We start from the raw sequence: 19,195 nt of genomic DNA, 5'->3' as shown, positions 1-19,195 counted from the left end.
TTTTATGGTCTGGCTGTCTTGGAAAGGGCAGAATGTGAGACCTAGCAAACTGCACAAATGGAAGAGAGATGGGGTGAAAACTTTGACCTCTGAAACACGTGAGATTTTGGTGCTTGGAGTCAATGGAGCTAGGATTTCACTTGTGATCTGTATTCCTTGACACCGAAAACCAATGAACCGTTGATACACACTGTACATTTCCATCTGTCATTTTAGTGTGCATGGCTCTTCAATCATTCATTGCCATATGAATGATATATTTCCCTTCTCCTATTGCCAACTTGTTCCTGTGCATTGGGAGCTGCTTACCTCTTTCTTTGGTGTGATTACACAATTGGACACGTTAATAAAACCTCAGAATCTTTTTAATTGAAGCACTGTTTTTGTGCTCGTCACCCTTTGTTAGCTGCACAATTCACCAATATTAAAATTGTAATAACATGAAACGGAAGACTTACACTAGGTTAGACCTCTGATCTGTTTAGTATTGTGTCCTAGGAAAAGCTCTGTGTCAGCTCCTTGAGAAGGAAGCCTTGTAGCAGGTGTATATTTGAATTACAGAAAACAGCTCATGCAGGACTTCAGAGTCCCTTTGCCCCAAGGCAGGATCCCTTAAGCTATTCCTTAAATGGTTGTCTAACCTGTTTTTTAAAACCTCTGATGATGGAGACTCCACAGCATCCAAGGCAATCCATTTTAAAAGAGAATATTTCTGTTCCCTGGTAAGTAGGGTACAGTGGAAGAAACTAATCCAGAAATAGAAGGACAGGCATTAAAAGAACAGTGGAAAGTAATTTAAATTCAATATATTTTTATTCTTTGTAAATACAATGAGTACAACTTTTTAACTTCACAAATCAGTTAATCCACTTTGTACAAGAAAAGTTTTACTCATTCTATGATAGTCCAAGTGCTGATTTTTCTCAGTGCTAGTTCCTAATAACAAAACAAATTTTGAAAAGTACAGCAGCTATTTTTAAATGTTTTTTCTACATTTTTCATACATCAAATAAGCAGCTTATAACGTTTTTGTGTGTGAGAGGGAGTAGGCGAACAAGGCTTCAAAATTAGAACCTGGAGTTTTCTAAAAAGGCATTGGAGACTTTTGGAAATTGTTAGCATTGTATCAGTCAACATCCTTTATTTCTTTGAAATAAAATTCCTTCTGTTGATTTTTTTTTAATAGTCATTTCACTTCTCTGCACATCTCATTGACAAAGAGTTTGGCCACTGTTGCCTTTGGTTTCAGCACTGTGCCAACAGGACAGCCAGCAGGTCACTGAAGCGGTCATCTCCATTGTATTTGGTTTTGCTGTTTTAGTCTTCCTTTCTTGACTTGTATCTTTTCAGGTGTGTATGTGAATGTGTGTCTGTGTGTGTGGAAGAAGGAGGGAAGGTTGGGGAGGAAGCGTGTAAAGCTCTTCTGTCTTTGAGATGTTAACCGAACAAATTGTGGTGACATCCGCGTCAAAGATCACCAGTTCATTTTGCAGGAAGAATGGAGCTGCCATCATAAGCTACTTTTTAATCAGTTCTGAAGGCCACTTCATGATGTATTATAGCAGAAGCAATGTTTTGGTAACCTGGTCTTAAATGTTGCCTATCATATTAAAAACATTTTCCCAACATAGGCTACTTTTAAAACAGTTCTGAAGGCCACCGCATCTCACGTTACAACAGAAGCCAAGTTTGGTCACCCGGTTCCAAATACTGAACAAACCAAAGTACCTTCTTTCACATTTTGTCTCAGATCTGCCAGTTAAATGAGAGAATAGCGGAGTCTTTGTTAACTATGACTGGCATCTGAATTGCCTCCATCCTGTAGTAACAGGAATAGCAGCCAAATTCCAACCACTTTCACTTTTTCTGTAAAACAAAGCATTCTCTCCATGATCTAAATCACTCTGTTCAGAGCAGCAGAATCATATCTACTGGGGTATTTTTTGTCAATGGGTTTAAAGGCTAAACATTCCCAGGCTTATGCTTCCTGTAGATTTTGTTAGTTGAGGCTTATTCTCCATAGATAAAAGTTGTTCTCAAACTGTCCATCTTGATTTTTTATTTTAAGGTAATTTATATGTCACTGGATTTGTACATATCTGAAAGCAGTCTTGTAATTGGTACATTCCCAATGGTCTTTTTGAAAAACACTTCTTCTATTGTAGATGGACTAATCGAACGTAAAGCTGGTAAAAGCAATAAAAGTTTTCCAAAACGACAGGGTTGTGTGGGATACCTGAGAGACAGAGAGAGAAAAACCTGTTGAAGCTTTCAGATATTTTTCCAAAAAGAATCTTTTACTTTACAGAAAAGACCAATATTTAGCAAATTGTACAGATGGGTGCTACCTGTGCTAAAACCCTGTGTTTTGTACTCACATGAGCAAGAAGGTTGACCCCAGGGAAAACTCTCATAGTGGAGGTTAGCAGAATATAGACCAATGTCTCTGAGTTTTGATTAGCTCCTTTGTTTATTCCCTCAGAGCAGTAGCTATACAGAGACAGGACCTGCTCTGACTTGTCCCTCAGACAACAGCTATGTTCTTGATGCAGTTCAGGGAAGAGCTTGACCTATAATAAATACCCTGTCATTTAAAGTGCCATTTAAACCTAGCTGGATTGTCATGGTAATCATTTTGCCGCCTTTTGGTTGCCTTATACATTGAATACCAATTGACATTTAGAAAGATTTTTTTTTGGTTAAAGCAGCTGTGTTTTATCCCCAGGTAATGTATTTGTGTAATAGGATATTTTCCATCCTTTCTGCCAGCTTTTGAAGCCAACACAGCACAGGATATGCATTCTAGCTGTGCTTACGCCGACTTTACACCGGTGATTCTCAAAGCTCTGCTTACAGTGGTCTCCCTATAAGAAGGAGTAGGTCATTTGGAGAAACATTCTGCTTCTCCAGTCTGCTCTCCCTTGCGTCCTGTTGAGAGCGACTCCACTGAGATCAAAGGGCTGATGCTGCTGTAACGCTGGCAGGAAGGTAAGTTCAAGCCTGAGGAGGAAATGCAAGCTGAAAGCCCTGTCCCATTGGAGTCAGTGCAGCAGTCCTGTCAGTGGACTGCACTTTTTTCCTTGTAAAAGGATACCTTTACAACGGATACTGTTTAGCCCAGTAGCTAAATATTTCCAGCAATGCAGAAATGCAATAGAAAAGTCACCATGCCTGGAGTGGAAACCATGGCCATATAAAACCATTGCTCCCTGGCTTCTCTCTCCAACAGGCCCTGGCTCACTCAAGGTCTCCAGGGAGCGATCTTCATGGGAAAGGCCTTCCGTAAGAACAGGAAGAGGTTGCTGTGCTGCAGTTATTCTTTTTGCTCTGAACTAGCCATAACTGGATGGTATTTGCAATTTTGCTCCCATCCCCAGGGCAGGCCATTCCCTTTAGACTAAACAGAAGTGCTTCAGAGACTGCTGCCATCTGATCTCTGACACTGAGTTGACTTCTGCTAGACACAGCTATTATAAGAGCAGATCAAAGCTGCAGAAGGAAAAAATGGTATAAAAGTTCCTCTTCCACCGCTCCATCTCCCACTGTGCTAGTCTCATGGACCTCCACTGCAGCTAAAGGACTGAGACATGGACTTTACAAGACCTGTCACAGGTCTCCCCAGAAGTCCTGAACCAGCCAGAGCAGCTGTTGGAGAAGATGTTGGTGCACTCTTCTGGCTCTTCCCCTGTCCCACCACTCTGAAGTGGTCCATAGCAGGAGGCTACTGATCTGTTCACAGCCAGCTGTTAGAGAGCGTGGGGCTGTGTTTTGCATAGTACGTTTCATGCAGTCCTGGGCTTACCCCTGCACACTTTGTGGGATGACAGCTACAGCTTTTACAGCAGGTTTTAAGATTTCTGTATCCTATGGGACTTATCCTTAATGGGACAGAGGGGAATATTTTCTTCCCAAACAATGATTCTCATCACTCTGCTGCGGCACCAAAATGGGATTCACAATTTCTGGATTTTTCGTTTCAACCTGAGAACAGACTCAGGGTAGCATCTTGGAAGAGCCATTTAACTTCCTTGTGTCCCGATTTCCGTGTCTGCAAAATGGGGGAAATGAGAAATGGGGGAAATGTCTGCAAAATGGGGAGAATGGGGAAGTGTATTGGAGATCGTGAGTCAAAAGCGCTCATGCTGCTGTGAGTTGTGATGTTGTTTTGAGCATCACTATTAGCAGTATTTAACTGAAAAAAATGTAGAGGAAAATATAGCATTCTGAAATGCAAAGTGTTCCACAGCAGGTATCACTTCCCAGGGGAAGACGTCTCCTTTTACCGCTTTTCAATTTGTCTGAATAAATCCCACGTTCCTCATTTCATCAGGAAATGCCAAATCCCAGCAGGCTGACAGCCAACGTATGCTTGCCCAGTCCCCATTTCAGTCAGTGTAAATGTCACCTTCGCTACAGTGGGAGCGTCATTTTACCCCTACACCTGCAAGAAGTATTGAGAGAAGACAGCGATCACCTGGTATGAATGTAGCTGTTCAGAGTGAGCTGGGCTTCATCTTGAAGGGCTGCTATGGCGGCAGCATTTCGGAAACTCCTCAGTTCGGAACCACTGTGTGTAGGCACTGGAAAGCAGATCAATTACTAGTTCAGCTTGATTCTTGGGTGGGTCAAAACAGTTCAGCTAGTGCTATCAATGGAAATTAAACGTTCCCATTAGTTCCCCAGCACTCCACTGTCAGCCTTTCAAAATGTAACACCAACTATTGGAATTCAATACCGGGAAACCTGTTGGATGATATAATGCCATGTCTGGTCTACAACATCATTTTTGCTTTAAAGTAGCAACCTCACAGTTATCAGACCAGCTGAGCAAGAGATTCTTTCTGCTTACCAGCTTTAAAAGTGACGATGCATTTGAGACAGGCAAATTCGGTAGCATCTAGCCGAAGTTGTCTAAATCTAGCCACAACCTCCTGTAAAGCCTGTATTTCTGAAATAATTTTATTCAGCTTCTGAGAATCTGTATTGTCACCATTCATGCCTAAAACAGAAACAGATGAAATAAATAATATTAAAGGCATTTGCTTTATTTTATATTGATTTCTGACAAAATCCTCTGTATCAATATCCACTCTATTGTCACACTTGTCTATCTGGTTCCATGTAAACTGACTATATTGTATGAAAGTTAATATAAAATCTTCTCTTGGATGATAACAAACACAGTAATTTGCATTTAAATGACAATGCAAGCAGTCATGAATACAACAAAACAACATTATTTGCATTTAAATATAGATTTATAAATGACAGGTATGCTCTATTGTTCAGTAGGAATTTGTTATTCTTTACATGTTGTTCTTTTTTCAGTAATGTATTTTTATGGTAATTTTTGTAACAAAGTCATTAAATTGTGCAATTCTTACCAGATACAGCCAGTAGAGTGTTAGCATCAACTGGAATGGCCCATTGTGCTATTCCTAGAACAAACAGTTCTCTCCAAGCATCTTCCAAAAGCATCAGCTGTCATACAATAGATGTACAATATAACATAGTGTATAATTTATAGATTTATAAACAATTTAAATATGTAAATTTCTGTTATTTTAAAAACTACTTTAAATGCCTGTCATGGTGTTTTCCCCACAGCATTCGTTAGCTCTTCTCTTAGCTTTCTGAGAAGGTGTCTAGAAATAAGTCTATATGCATTGTAGAAAAACACCGAGGGTTGGCTCGCTGTGCGCCATGTTGTGGACCAAAAGGGAGGAGAAGGAGAAAGGAGAGGGAGAACTCCCGCCCCAGAGAGCTTGCTCACAACATGAACACTCGCCTGTGTTTCTCATCACAGCATGGGCTCTCTCCTCCTCTCCTTTGGCACATATAGCTGTCCTGGGACAAACTGGACGAGTGCTCTCCTATTGCTCTCTAGGGATTACCCTCCTTTCCCTCGGGAAGGCAGGATTTGTGACGAAAAGCCTGGACAACGTCCTGAAATTACATCACTCTGTAGGGAGCACTGCTTTAGAGCACATAGGTATCTTTAACCCCTTCATTACTAAGCAAGTCTTTAGCTCTTTCAAGCACAGCATCTGGACACACATACGGTTTCTCAGTGTCACCTGTTTTCCTGCTTTTTGCTTAAAATCACTCAGAAATTCCAGGCACTAAGAGCTGTTTCCTTTCAGAGAACTGAGTATCCAAGCACCTAAGCTGACAGCATTGCTAGTTCTCTGCAATGTTGGTACATTGCCTGGTTGTATGGAGGATGTGTTTTCCTCTGTTTGGAGGCAATGCCTTTGATTTCCGTGGAGAGGCAGTGGTGCATCTGAAGAGGAGACGTGACTCTTGGTAATGCAGACTGGCAAAAGCCAGAGCAGACATGTTTAGTCTTGAGGGCATCTATGGATTGTTGGCCCAGACCAACTATTAAGAGGGGTTTGGAGGGCCACCATTTCACCTGAAGTTCATGGCCTAAAGGACATGCTGAGGTGCATACACATTGCTGGGACCTCATGTTTCTCAATAGGGCAGGAGAGATTTGGAAGGGTGAGAATTGTAGTGGACTCAGGAGGGATCATCTGGTGGCTCCATGCAGTGAAAACAGATTGCCCAAAACTCATGCAGAAAAAAAAGCAAACCACAAGTATTAATATTGCTATGGGCCCTGAAAGTATCAGCAGCGTAGCTTCTTAGGAAAATGGGAAGGAAGGTACTTTAAGTCTATAAAGATTCTGTAAAAGGAAGAATAAAGTAAAAAATTATGTCTTACTGTCCTGGTTTTGGCTGGGATAGAGTTAATTTTCTTCCTAGTAGCTGGTCTAGTGCTGTGTTTTGGATTTAGGATGAGAATAATGTTGATAACACACTGATGCTTTAGTTGTTGCTGAGCAGTGCTTACACTAAGTCAAGGACATTTCAGCTTCTCATCCTGCCCTGCCAGCGAGGAGGCTGGGGGTGCACAAGAAGCTGGGAGGGGGCACAGCCAGGACAGCTGACCCCAACTGGCCAAAGGGCTATTCCATACCATATGGCGTCATGCTGAACAAAAACTGGGGGATTTGGCTGGGGGGGGCACGTCTGCTGCTCAGGAACTGGCTGGGCATCGGTCAGTGGGTGGTGAACAATTGCATTGTGCATCACTTGTTTTGTATATTGTTTTATCATTATTATTGTTTTCCCTTCCTTTTCTGTCCTATTAAATTGTCTTTATCTCAACCCGCGAGCTTTAACTTTTTCCCGATTCTCTCGTAGTGAGTGAACAGCTGTGTGGTGTTTAGCTGCCTGCCGGGTTAAACCACGACACTTACCAAATCAGTTATGATTTCCTTGGAATTGGATATGTGAAAGTAATAGATTATACAGAAAGCATGCAGTAAGAGTGAATCCTTTATCTATGTGCTAACTCTTAACAGTATTATGAGTTTTAAAACACCCTGTTCCGGTCAGAATGGGAGGAAGAGCTCTCAGAGTCTCTGCTCTCAGCTTATCACTGCAGGCTTATGCCCATTTTCTGCCTTTTTGTGCTATGTGCTTTGCAGACCTTCTATATAACTTGACTAAGGAAGTTGTGACGGGAAAGTATTTCTGCCTCTGTTTGCGTATAGTTACTGTTTGAAATAATTACATTGGATTTTACAGTACTGGAAGCTGCCCAGATCATTGTATGAAATATGGAGGGGAAAGGCGGTCTAGGGTGCAGTGCCCATCTCAGCTTTGTTCTGAGAGCAGCCGAACCTGCTCGTAAGTCTCCTAACTGCTGCTGCCTGCCAACCCAGCCCCTCCTCTGGGTAATCCTGCCTGATGGATGTGCAGGTTTCCATATGACATAGGAAATGATTCACCAGCCTTTCATCTGCTTTTCTAAAACTTTTTTTGTCATTCATTCATGCAGATACAATGGTAATGAATGGTAGTTCCTGGAAGGTATCGGTTTCATATGTTCTTTCCCACTAAGTCTTTAAAGTCAGAAGACTTTAGAAATAAGAGACTATTCCAATAGCTGAAGTTTTCTTCATGCCAATGCATAAGTCTGTAAAACCACCAATTAAAATAATTCATGCTGAAGTCATACTCAGCCCTCCTTCTTCAAAGAAACAAGAAATACCAGGCTTTCGGAAGGACTGGTTTTTGCTTCTTAATCAGCCCCATCCTGTTAGTACGACCTTTTGTTGGTGGCCTGCATTGGGCCAACCTGCCTTACGGACAAGCTGGGCAGGTGTGCAGGCCAGCAGAACTTGAAGCATGGCATTTTTGTTGTGCGGCTTCCAATCCACGATAGGATTAGCTCTATGGAGCTGGGGAAGGGACACGGCCTCTGTTTTACTGAGGGTAGTGACACAGCAATCCTCAGACTTGGGTTTTGTCAGCAATTTGGTTTCTACATATTTTCTTGCCTTCAAGATGAAACTGTCACAGAGTCCTGGAATCACAATGCATTTGCCTTTTCGGAAAAGCAGAAAAAAAGCAAAATCCAGGAGAAGGTTTCAGACTCTCCTCAGGCAGATGTCAGGGATACAAAAAGAGAAATACAGACATTTACAGCTGGGCCATTGTCAAATTAAATAATGCAATGGCACTATTATAAAAATCAACTGTCTGATTATTCATGAAATAAAGTGATTAAAATCAGAGTTATTTCTTCTCCAGCTCTCCTGAATATGACAGGGGAATCATGCAGAAAGAGGCCCAGGTCAAAGCTTTAGAGCTGAGCAGCTCTGAGTTTTGAGGAAGCTGGCTTGCAGTGAAGTATGGCAAGTCAAGGTGACATTAAGGAAAGGCTGGGATTTTAAGATGTAATTCACTACCATTAGTCCCTGATACGAAAGAGGCAGTGGGTTATTTAAAGATAACGTGAACGCTCTGATATCTATGGTAGATAAGCAGGCCTTGCTGTTTGAGGCATGCTTGGTCACGTGCAATGGAGACTGCCCTTGCTCCCAAATCCTGCTGCCCCCTCCTCCGCACTCTAACAGAGATGGCCTTGTGGGAAATGCATCCATATTATGTCAAATAAAGCCTTCGCCTAAGGACCCTCCTGTGGACATCACTGGTCTAGAGATGGACCCAGGCTCTTCCCATGCGCTGAAGCTCCTGCTGAAGCGACACACTTGCTGCTTGGCCCTGATAATTGGGGCTGTTTCTTTGGTTGCTGAGCATGACAGACCCGGTGCTCCACAGGAGCAGCGGCAGCAGAGGACAACATTAGAGAACAGCATGCCGCACTGGGACCGCTGTCTTCCTCGCAGTGCATGTCACCTCCGGGGCCATATCTCATTGCTCCCCTCACGCTCACTCCGTAGCAGTACTGCAGCCAGAGCTGAGCGGCATCCCCCTTTGTCTAATTTCACAACGGGGGTTTCAAAACGTGTGTCTGGTGCTAGAACATTTCAATGTACCTTAGCTTTATATCACGTTGTGACCATCATGATGTACCTTTAGGTAGAAAACACTATTGGTTTCCTAAGCAGCTCTTTTCTTTCAGTTCCAAATACATATTTGCATATCAACTGCAACACTTGCAACATGCATCCATGGAAAGGAACTAGTTCCTCTGATGACTGCTACGTAGCATCTAAGGTACAACGTTTTTAGTTACCATTATGGGAAATTAGCTCAATCATATCAAAGTGTTAGTTGTCTTTTATGATTGGAGCTTTGCGTAGATTTCTCCCCTTCCATTTTATAATTATCTGATTACTTTTTTTTTTAATTAGTACATTATACAAAGCACACTGAGTCCTCATCAAGAATCAAGTCATTAAGAAATTGCTTCAGCTCATATGGTTCACATATGATTTACTAGAGGCAAAGGCAAATTGTCATAGAGGAAAACAAGACAAATTAAGGAAGATTTTAATTAATGGTGAAAAATATTGGGGGCTGGCCAAATTCTGCTTCCACCATATTGGTGTGATTGTAAGTTCACTGAAGCCAACATGAATAAGGCACAAATGTTGGCTGAGGAGAGGAGAGGAGAGGAGAGGAGAGGAGAGGAGAGGAGAGGAGAGGGGAGGGGAGGGGAGGGGAGGGGAAGGGAAGGGAAGGGAAGGGAAGGGAAGGGAAGGGAAGGGAAGGGAAGGGAAGGGAAGGGAAGGGAAGGGAAGGGAAGGGAAGGGAAGGGAAGGGAAGGGAAGGGAAGGGAAGGGAAGGGAAGGGAAGGGAAGGGAAGGGAAGGGAAGGGAAGGGAAGGGAAGGGAAGGGAAGGGAAGGGAAGGGAAGGGAAGGGAAGGGAAGGGAGGGGAGGAATGGTCTTCAGAAATCACTTCACTCATATCCAGGACCATATGCTTAGCTAAGCACTTCTCATCCCAAAAAAGCAAAGTAAGATGCTGTTCCCCATTTTATGGAGAGGAAAGTTGACCCACAAATAGAGAAGCAGTTTTGACACACTGATTTTGGTCTGCAGCCTGGTGACTTTTCCTCTAGAATTTGTCCTCCCATAATATTTGCTTTATGTTAGATTTTCTTCTGGCTTGATTTTCACTTGCTTCATGAAATAGCAATTGGAGGAAAGCAGTTTCTAAATCACTGCCTGGTTTTTAGGGACAGATCAAAACTCTGCCCTGAACTTCAGAACTGCTGAAGTCCATTATGGGTTTAAAGGTCTAGCGCTGAAGGTTCAGGACCCAATCTGAGCTCTGAGCCCTCTTCAACAGGCAGGCCAGGCCAATGCCATTCCCACTGCAGATGCCTTACCTGGTCTTGTAAGGACAAGGTGGAGAAGGCTGGGACACTCTTGGCCCACTTGATGCTCATGAACAGAAGTCTGGCTGCCGACTCGCAGACGGATTCGGTGGCCACTTCGTAGAGATACATAGGGGTACCGTTGACTTCATGTGGGTACTAACATCAAAAAGAAAATAAAGCAACTTCATACAACGTCACCAAGGCAGCCTGGTCTTCCTCTCCCATACAGCTGCCATTCAGTGCATCGTGCTCACGCCTGATACAGAGTGTGCACTCTCTCATTCTGCAAGCAGAGGGCATTGCTTTCAGTGGGTCCACTCCGAACCGCTCTCTGCTGCTCATCCATGTGCATGAACTGTACTACAGAAACAGTTGTCCAGAGGAGGTTGAAGGGAGAATGAACTTGTTACATCAGGGGAGAAAAATCACCAAAATGCAGCGTCATGCTTTACCCTGTTACACAATAGCACACGTCTGGTAGCAGAGTTAGAAGAATACAAATTTGATTAAGAATTTGTGGTTTGTAACCTGTGCTTCAGAAGCTGATTTAGCACTCCAGCCTTGCTCAGCAAAGCAGTGAGTGCTCGTTTAGGCTTAACCCTTCATCTAGCTCCCTTACTGCAACAGGCTGTAAGCAGATGCGTAGAGCTAAGCATAACTACCTAAGGGGCGTGTAGGATTGGAATGGCGTTACATTTTCAAGCATGTGCTATGTTTTCTTGTGAAATGATTTCTGATTCAGTATTTTCCAAAATTATAATATAAAAGTATGTGTTACGATCATGTTCATGATGGATTCTGCCAAGCTACCAACTCTGAAAATGCAGAACTATTTAAGTTGTCTCTTCTAGGATTTTCTAGGTGCTGTAAATATGCAAAATGCCATTGCAAATGGGTTAATGAAAAACATCACCTTATGGTTAATTCCTGTGCAGCTGAGGCCACGGCAGTACTTCCTCTGGGCTGCTTAGGAAATGTCACATCCAAGAAGCACAGAGCCAGCTTAGACACTTTTGTGTCTGTGTGGGCAAGCTGCAGGCTTTGGTCAGTACAGACAGAACTTTCTGGACTACACCACTATGGAGATGGGCATTTTGCTGAAGAAAACTCAGTGATTGCAGCTCACGGTCATGAAACAAGGTTTAAAATTGACTTGTGGATGGGCTCCAGGCAGGAGGAGCACCTCTGTAACCACGAGGGTGTAAGGATGTAGGAGACAGGGTTTGTACAGAGCAGGTTATCAGTCTGTCCTTCTGCATACTCCTTCTGCAGAGGACCTCTTACCCCTTGCACCTCATACCTTCAGAGCTTTTAGGGACATAACGAGGGTCCCCACCACAACCCACAAGGCCTCAAGCCTTGCTTTTTGCCACATCTATCCCAGAGGCAGGAGGGAGCTGGTGGGTTGCAGGCACCCCAGCAGCAAGGTCTGCAGGCCCACCAGGGGCCGGGGCGATGGCTGACCTTTGGGGTGGGCTGCGCCAGGCCCACCAGAGCCTGCCTCTCAGGGGTGCCAGCGACGGCGGCCAGCTCCAGGCTGTGGGGCTCCAGCTGGGACACGGCGGTGAAGAAGGCGGGTGCCGGCAGGGCAGCAGCGGGGAAGTGTGGTGCGCTGCCGCTCTCTTCCTTGTGCCCGCGGAAGTAGAGGGCCACCTGCTTCCGTATCGTCGACGTCCGGGGGCCCCGCTCGTGCTGCACCGCTGCGGGGCACCAAGGAGAGGCGAGGGGGTCACCGCGGGGTCCCGCACCGGGTGCCCCGTGCTGCTCGGCTGGGCTTCCCTCCCTCCCCGCAATTTTTTGGGGCCGACCCCGCGCCCCCCACCCGGAAGGCGTCTGGGGAGAAATGGGCGAGGCTGCCGCGGGATGGGGGTCATTAGGGCCCGGGGGGGACACCCCGCAGCGACACACCGCTCCCCTTCAGAGCAAGGCCCGGCTCCCTCCCGCCCGCCCGCCGCCCCGGCCCCGGCCCCGGCCCCGGGAGAGGGGGAGCAGGTACCGTCTTTGTTCATGTTGACCTCCAAGCACTTCTTCAGCCGGCAGGCCCGGCACTGGTTCCTGTGCGTCTTGTCCACCGGGCAGCCTCCCTGCAACACAGCCAGCCGTCGGGCCGGGGGGAGCAGCGCGCTCACCCCGCCGCCCCCGGCGCCCTCCCCGCGGCGCCCGCCCTGGGTGCCCGCCCTGGGTGCGCGGGGGGCCGGGCCGGGCCGAGCCATGCCGGGCCGTGCCGGGCCGGGCCGGGCCGGGGTGCTTGGCCCCGCGGCGGGGCGGGCCGGGCCGCCTTCAGCACCCGAGACAGCGACGGCGGCGCCGCCCCCTCGGGGCGCCCCGGTCCCCTGTGTCCCCCCCCGCGTCCCCAGCCCCGCATCCCCGCGGGGACGCTCTGCGGGTGGAAACGAGCTCGGTCAGAGCGGGAAGGGGAAAAAGCGGAGCTGCGACCCGCCGGGAGTGGAAATCGTGTCGGTTGTCCTTCGGCCGGCCACGGGCCGGGGCTTACCGAGGGGTTGCCCCTCTCCTTCCTCGCCGCCCCCCGCCGCCCTCCCCACTCCCTCCTTGCGCATCCCCCCCCCAGCCGGGGCGCACCGGTGGGCTGCGGCCGCACGGCCCGGGGCGGGGGGACGTGCCGGGGGGAGGCGGGAGGGGGCACCCAGAGCCCGGCCTCGGCCCGGGACCCCCTGGGAAGGGAGGGGGAGGCTGCGTGGCAGCTGGATCTCACTGCTGCGGGTGTTTCTGTTGGCGGGGGGGGCAATACGGGGCCCTGGGGAGGTGCAGGGTAAGAGGTGCAGGCGGTGAGGGGACTGCGCTGCGGCTGGTACCTGATTTCCCGATTTGCAAACATAGGTCCTATTCCTCCTGATGCTCCGCTTGAAAAATCCCGAGCACCCATCGCAGGCGTAAACCCCATAGTGTTTCCCGGAGCTGCGGTCCCCACACACTTTGCAAGGGATGTCTAAAATGCGACCTGAAAGCAGAGAAGGGAGAGAGGGAGAGAGCGAGCGCTCAGCAATCTGACCTCCGGAGGGATTAGCCCCAGAGCCGCGGTACAAGCAAATAATGAAGTGATTTTATAGCCAACTTTCTTTTCCTTGAGCAAGTGTCAGTTTTCTACAATGAGCATTATTCATGCCCCGCTACGTTTATTTGGATCTTCTATAATCGCCAAGACCCATTTTGGAAGGGAAGATTACAGCAGCGGGAGCAGCAGACTTGCCTGCTAGAAGTGGGGATGCAGAGGGGGGGACTTGGGGGGGGGGGGGGGGGCGTTTCCCTCGCTTTCTGGCGCTCGGCGAAGAGAGGACGGCACTTTCCCTGGGCAGGAGAGCGGGCAGGAGACCGAGGCACAGAATAAACCAAAACAAAATAAAATGACTGGGAAGCCAAGTAACCTCCTCTCCCCCTTAGCAAGCCCAGCGAAAGGGGGCTGGCTCCTGCCACAGACGAGCCGTGCCATTTTCTTCACCCCAAAACCTGCAGCAAAACTTTCCGCCTCGCCTTTGTGCGCCGACGCGGCTGGGGGCTGCGGGCTGCGGGCTGCGGGATGCGGGATGCGGGATGCGGGCTGGGGCGCGGGGCTGGCGGGCGGGCAGCGCCGCTCCGCTCCGCTCCGCTCGCCCGCAGCCCCGCTCCGCCGGGCGCTGCTTTCGCACCGACTTTGACTGGAATTGCAAATGCTCTGAGCGTGATGTAAAAACTTGAACCGAGATTATTGCAGCCCCGTTCAAGAAACGCGCCAAAACCCCGCTCGGCTTCTGCCTTTTCTCCGGTTTTGCTCTTCTCTTTTTTTTCCTTTCTTTTTCTTTTTCTTTTTCTTTTTCTTTTTCTTTTTCTTTTTCTTTTTCTTTTTCTTTTTCTTTTTCTTTTTCTTTTTCTTTTTCTTTTTCTTTTTCTTTTTCTTTTTCTTTTTCTTTTTCTTTTTCTTTTTCTTTTTCTTTTTCTTTTTCTTTTTCTTTTTCTTTTTCTTTTTCTTTTTCTTTTTCTTTTTTCTCTTTCTCTTCCTTCTTCTTTTTTTTCTTTTCTTTTCTTTTCTTTTCTTTTCTTTTCTTTTCTTTTCTTTTCTTTTCTTTTCTTTTCTTTTCTTTTCTTTTCTTTTCTTTTCTTTTCTTTTCTTTTCTTTTCTTTTCTTTTCTTTTCTTTTCTTTTCTTTTCTTTTCTTTTCTTCTTTTCTTTTCTTTTCTTTTCTTTTCTTTTCTTTTCTTTTCTTTTCTTTTCTTTTCTTTTCTTTTCTTTTCTTTTCTTTTCTTTTCTTTTCTTTTCTTTTCTTTTCTTTCTCTTCCTTTCTCTTCTCTTCTCTTCTCTTCTCTTCTCTTCTCTTCTCTTCTCTTCTCTTCTCTTCTCTTCTCTTCTCTTCTCTTCTCTTCTCTTCTCTTCTCTTCTCTTTTCTCTTTGATTCTCTTCCCTTCGATTCTCTTTCCTTTCTTTTCCTTTTCCTCTGCCTCAAACAGACTTCTTTCCTCCTACCACAACTTACGCTGGAGATTCCGTCCCTCTCACCAAACCTTGGTCTCCAACCTCCGACGGAGAGCGTTCAGGGCCGCTATCTTTGTTTGAAAGTAGTTCAGGGAGAGACCCAGCTGCGGGTGGGTGAGGGTGAGGCTGGAAGGAAGACGGCGGCAGCGTGCGGTGCGGTGCGGTGCGGAGCGGAGCGCTGCTGGGGCGGCGGGGGGGAGCAGGCCGCAGGGGCTCCTCTCGCTCCCTAGAGAATTTAGGAGCCCGGGATACTTTCAGACATGTCTACGCTAAGGCTCTAAGACAATGCCTGCTGGCAGACAATAGGGACATTAGATAAAGTGTTAACTTAATGATTTTGCCCATTGAAACTCTTTTGACTGCCTCCAATGAGCACAAGCTGCCAGCTTCTCCCCTAAATGAGACCCGACAGCTGCTATACACAACACGGCGAGAGGGACGGGGATTAGGTTAGGGACTGCGAGAGGGAGGGGTGGCGGGGGGAGGGAGGGAGGGAGGGAGGGAAGGGAGAGGTTAAAGAATAGAAAACTTTGACGCAATTAATAAGGAGCGCAGCTAAAGGAAGCCCCCCCGCCCCACTGCCCCGAGCAAGCCGCGGCTTTGGAGCTGCAGGTAGGCGCCCGTGAGGAGGGCTGAGGCCAAGGCACGGTTTCTGGGAGTGTGTAATTACAAGCCCTCCTTGCCACCTGCCTATTGGGGCACCAGTGACCCGTCAAAAAGTGTAGCATGGGAATTCGGATATCGCACAATGCCAACGGGGGAAAGCGCTCGACTTCCCTCTCCAGCCCTTAGCATCCACGGGGAGAGAGAGGGTCCACACGCACGCACACAAAGGAGGAGGAGGAGGAGAAGGAGGAGGAGGGGCAGGCTGGGGGTGGGGGGAGAGACACTGGAGCGGTACGTGCAGCGGTGGTGCATCCCGGTGCGGAGCCCGGCTCCGCCGCGCTGCCCCCGCGCACCCCGGCCCGCCGCCGCTCCCGGCGCCGGGACCCCCCGCTCCCCCTTCCTTCGGCAGCGGACCCCAGTCCCAGCCGCGGCCGCGCACCCGCGCCCGCCGTGGGGCCGCCGCCCGGGGCACCGGGCAGCCGCGGGGGTCCCCGCTCCCCCGGCCGGCCTGCGGCGCGGGGCAGCCGGCTCGGCTTCGCGGGCGCTGAAAGCGGGCGGCGGAGAGGGAAGAAACTTGGGCTGGTTGTACAAAACAGCTTTCCCCAGGCGGATTTTAAGTTCGGGAGCCGCTTTAAAAATATCATAGGCATCATATATGTACGTACATATCCACACCGTGCGTGTAAACATGCAATATATGGAGCATATGTATACGTTGCATATATTCTCTACACGTCCACATATTCCGCCTACAAACACCGAGCACCTGGCGCACCGCTCCGAACCCCAGCAGCCACGCTTCCAGCCGTCGGAGCGGCGCGGCCCGTCCGACCAGCTCCGCGGCCCCCGACGAGGCGGAGGACGGGGAGGGGGGACGCGGCGGAGGGAGCGGCTGAGCCCCCCGCCCCGGGCGGCTGCGGAGCCGCCCCGTCCCCGCCGCCCGCCCGCAACCCCGGTCGCGCTCCGCGCCCCCCCGCCGCCCCCCATCCCCGCCCCGCGAAGGCTGCTGTGAGAAAACTTTCGTGCAGGACAAAATATGAAATAAGTGGAGGGGGAAGAGGCAGGGCGGGGGGCGGGAAGAGAAAAATGTAAGCTTGACACGGGGTCATGAGATAACTGATTAACTCTGTTTAAAAGCGCTCCGGTTCCCCGAGGTACCGCTTCGTCTCAGAAGTTTAGCGCTAAGAAAATGGGATTTCTGTTCAGCTGGGAAACCGTTTTGAACATCCCACGACAGGGGGTCCTTGGGGGCTTTTTTTGTGTGTCATAATTGCTTAAAGGATATATGGCAGCCCCGATTACTGTAATTACCATCAGAGGCTGTTGAAAGAAGTTAGTCTGGGCTCGGGGGACGGCGGGATGGGGTCTTGTTACCACCCAGGCAGACATCGCAGCTGACATCGCTAGACGCCCACCGGCGGGCAGAAAAGCCAGGCCGGAACCCCCTTGCCCGGGAGCCCCCCGGGACCCCCGGGATGGGCGCCCAGGCCCCGCTTCAGCGGGTCGGGCTTTCGCGTGCGCTGCCGAGGCCGACGGGGCTCGGGCCCCGGCCCGGGGCAGTCGCCCGCCTGTCCTCATCCCCGCGGGGCCTGGCCGGGTCGGGCCTGGGGGTCCCCTTCGGGCGGTCGCGGGGGGCCTGGGGGCGTCGGGGTCAGCAGCGAAAGCGGCGGCGGTGGCGGGGGTCGCCCCGCCCCGTGCGCCCGGGGCCGCGGTCCAGCCTTGCGGGTTTTCTCCTCCGCAAAATGTCTCCGGCAGCAGCTCCGCCGTCCTTTGGGGACGAGGCTTCCTGGCCCTTCCTGCCCGTCCCAGACACCCAGGAATCTGCCAGGAGCCCCGACCACATCCCGGCGCGGCTGCCCACGGGCCCGATCCCGCTCCGGCTCCCCTGGCGCTCACCGGGCAGTTCGGGCAGCGCAGCCGGCGGGAGGCGGCCCCGGCCGCCGCAGCTGTTTTCCCCGGTGCCCCCGTCCCCTCCGCCGGTTACCACCTCCACCGCGGCCCCGCTACTATTTTTTTTCCCCCCGGGGGGGGGGGGCTGGCGCTGAAAAATGCCGCGCTCAGCCCCACAGGGAAAGAAGGCGAGCCAACCCACGCCGAAACGGCGGCAGCTCGGCCGCAGCGCCGGGCCCCCGCCGTGCTCCGCGCCGCCCGCCTCCTCCACGCGCGACTTCCACGCCGCGGGCCCCGCCGCGGGTCCCCGGCCCCCGCGGACAAAGGGCGGACCCGGGTCAAAATAATGGAGGCACGGAGAAGGCCGTGGGGAGGGGGGGCGGCCGGTGGCAGGTACGGCGGCGGGTCCCTCCCGGCTCTGCCTCCCTTTTTCCGCCGCTCCGCAGCCCCCGGAGCCCGCCGGAGCGCAGGGGAAGTAACTGTCCGATCCATCACTTGTCAGACATTAAATTGGATTGGGTATTTTTTCCCCCCTTTGTTACTGACTCCATCCATATTACAAACTCCGAAAGTCCCGTTGGGATTATACGGATTGGGCCATTCTGTAAGAGCGGTTAGTCATGCTTTAAATTCCCCAGTTATGAGGTGCATGGATTTAGGATTAAGGAAAATGTGACTTTTAAGTTGTTTCTGCTTTCCTCGTTGCAGGATTATTTGTTGTAACTGGAAACGGTGTGCAAAGTATTGCATTTAAATCCTCCTTCAATAGAGTTGCTTACGCGATTCCGTGTAATTGAGTGACCGGAGTTTCAAACTCTTAAAAAGAAATTAGTATGTCGCAGAAGATTGCATAAAGTCCGTGAGAAAAGCAGCACGTTTCACCTCCGTAATGCCCTTTAAACCCAAGCCTTCCCCCCTCCGCCCCAGCACCGGAGACCCGCAGGCAACCGCCCGCGCCCCGGCGGGACGAGCCCCCTCCCCGCCGCCGGCGGAGCCGCCTTCCCCGGGGCTCGCTTGCCCCCGGGCTCCTGCCCCGGTTCCCGGGGCGGAAAGCCGGGGCGGGCAGCTGGGAAGCGGCTTCTTGTGAGCCCCGGGCCCAAACTCCACCGGGGCAACTCCGAGCCCACGTATTCGTTGCCACTCCGGATGGAAATACACACTTCTTTTTTAATTCGGAGGGGGGGGATGCAAACCCAAACCACAACCCCCCTCCCCTTCCTCTCCCTCCCCTCCACCTCCCGCCCCCCAGGCCAGGCTGCGGCCGGTCTCGGAAAGGCTGCTCGAAGCCTCCGCCGCGTTATTACCCACTTGTTGATCCCGCCGGCTTGCTCATGCTCGAAGCCCCCAGGACTCGTTAAACTCGGGGCGAAGTGTCGGCGCCGGGGCGAGGCGGTGCCCCCCCCGCCGGCCCGGCGGCTCCGCGGGGCAGGTGCCTCCCTCGGGCTCTCACTGCTGGCTCCGCCGCGGGGGCCGGCACATCCTCGCCGCTGCCCCGCTCCCCAGCGATGTCCTCCCGAGGGACGGGGACACACGGCGGGGACGCGGCAAGGAAAAGAAAAAAAAAAAGAAAAAAGAGCAAAAAGAAAAAAAC

The 19,195-nt window shown here is 50.1% G+C and overlaps 1 protein-coding gene across 1 annotated transcript; it reads right to left on the bottom strand.

Annotated features, from left to right (window-relative positions):
• Nucleotides 1–2,073: 2,073 nt before the first annotated feature.
• On the bottom strand, nt 2,074–18,937 carry NR2E1 (nuclear receptor subfamily 2 group E member 1). The gene is made up of 9 exons (XM_075497329.1): nt 18,913–18,937; nt 13,458–13,603; nt 12,641–12,728; nt 12,109–12,344; nt 10,654–10,800; nt 5,385–5,481; nt 4,850–4,999; nt 4,475–4,580; nt 2,074–2,236 (listed from the first exon to the last, which is right to left on the bottom strand). Exons 1-9 carry the CDS (start codon nt 18,935–18,937, stop codon nt 2,074–2,076), a joined length of 1,158 nt encoding a protein of 385 aa, XP_075353444.1.
• Between the last annotated feature and the right edge of the window lie 258 nt (nt 18,938–19,195).

The sequence above is a fragment of the Mycteria americana genome, chromosome 3 (genome assembly GCF_035582795.1).
Source record: "Mycteria americana isolate JAX WOST 10 ecotype Jacksonville Zoo and Gardens chromosome 3, USCA_MyAme_1.0, whole genome shotgun sequence".
NCBI lineage: Eukaryota > Metazoa > Chordata > Aves > Ciconiiformes > Ciconiidae > Mycteria > Mycteria americana.
Note: the sequence above shows the minus strand (reverse complement) of the source record. Positions and strands in the feature narration are given on the sequence as shown.

Excerpts from the sequence above, each read along its gene's own strand:
- NR2E1 (XM_075497329.1), bottom strand. The coding sequence starts at position 18,937 with ATGAGCAAGCCGGCGGGATCAACAA. Across the intron at positions 5,482-10,653 it reads CCTTGTCCTTACAAGACCAG|CTGATGCTTTTGGAAGATGC; the intron begins GTAAGGCATCTG and ends ATTGTATGACAG. Across the intron at positions 5,000-5,384 it reads CACTCTACTGGCTGTATCTG|GCATGAATGGTGACAATACA; the intron begins GTAAGAATTGCA and ends TTTCTGTTTTAG.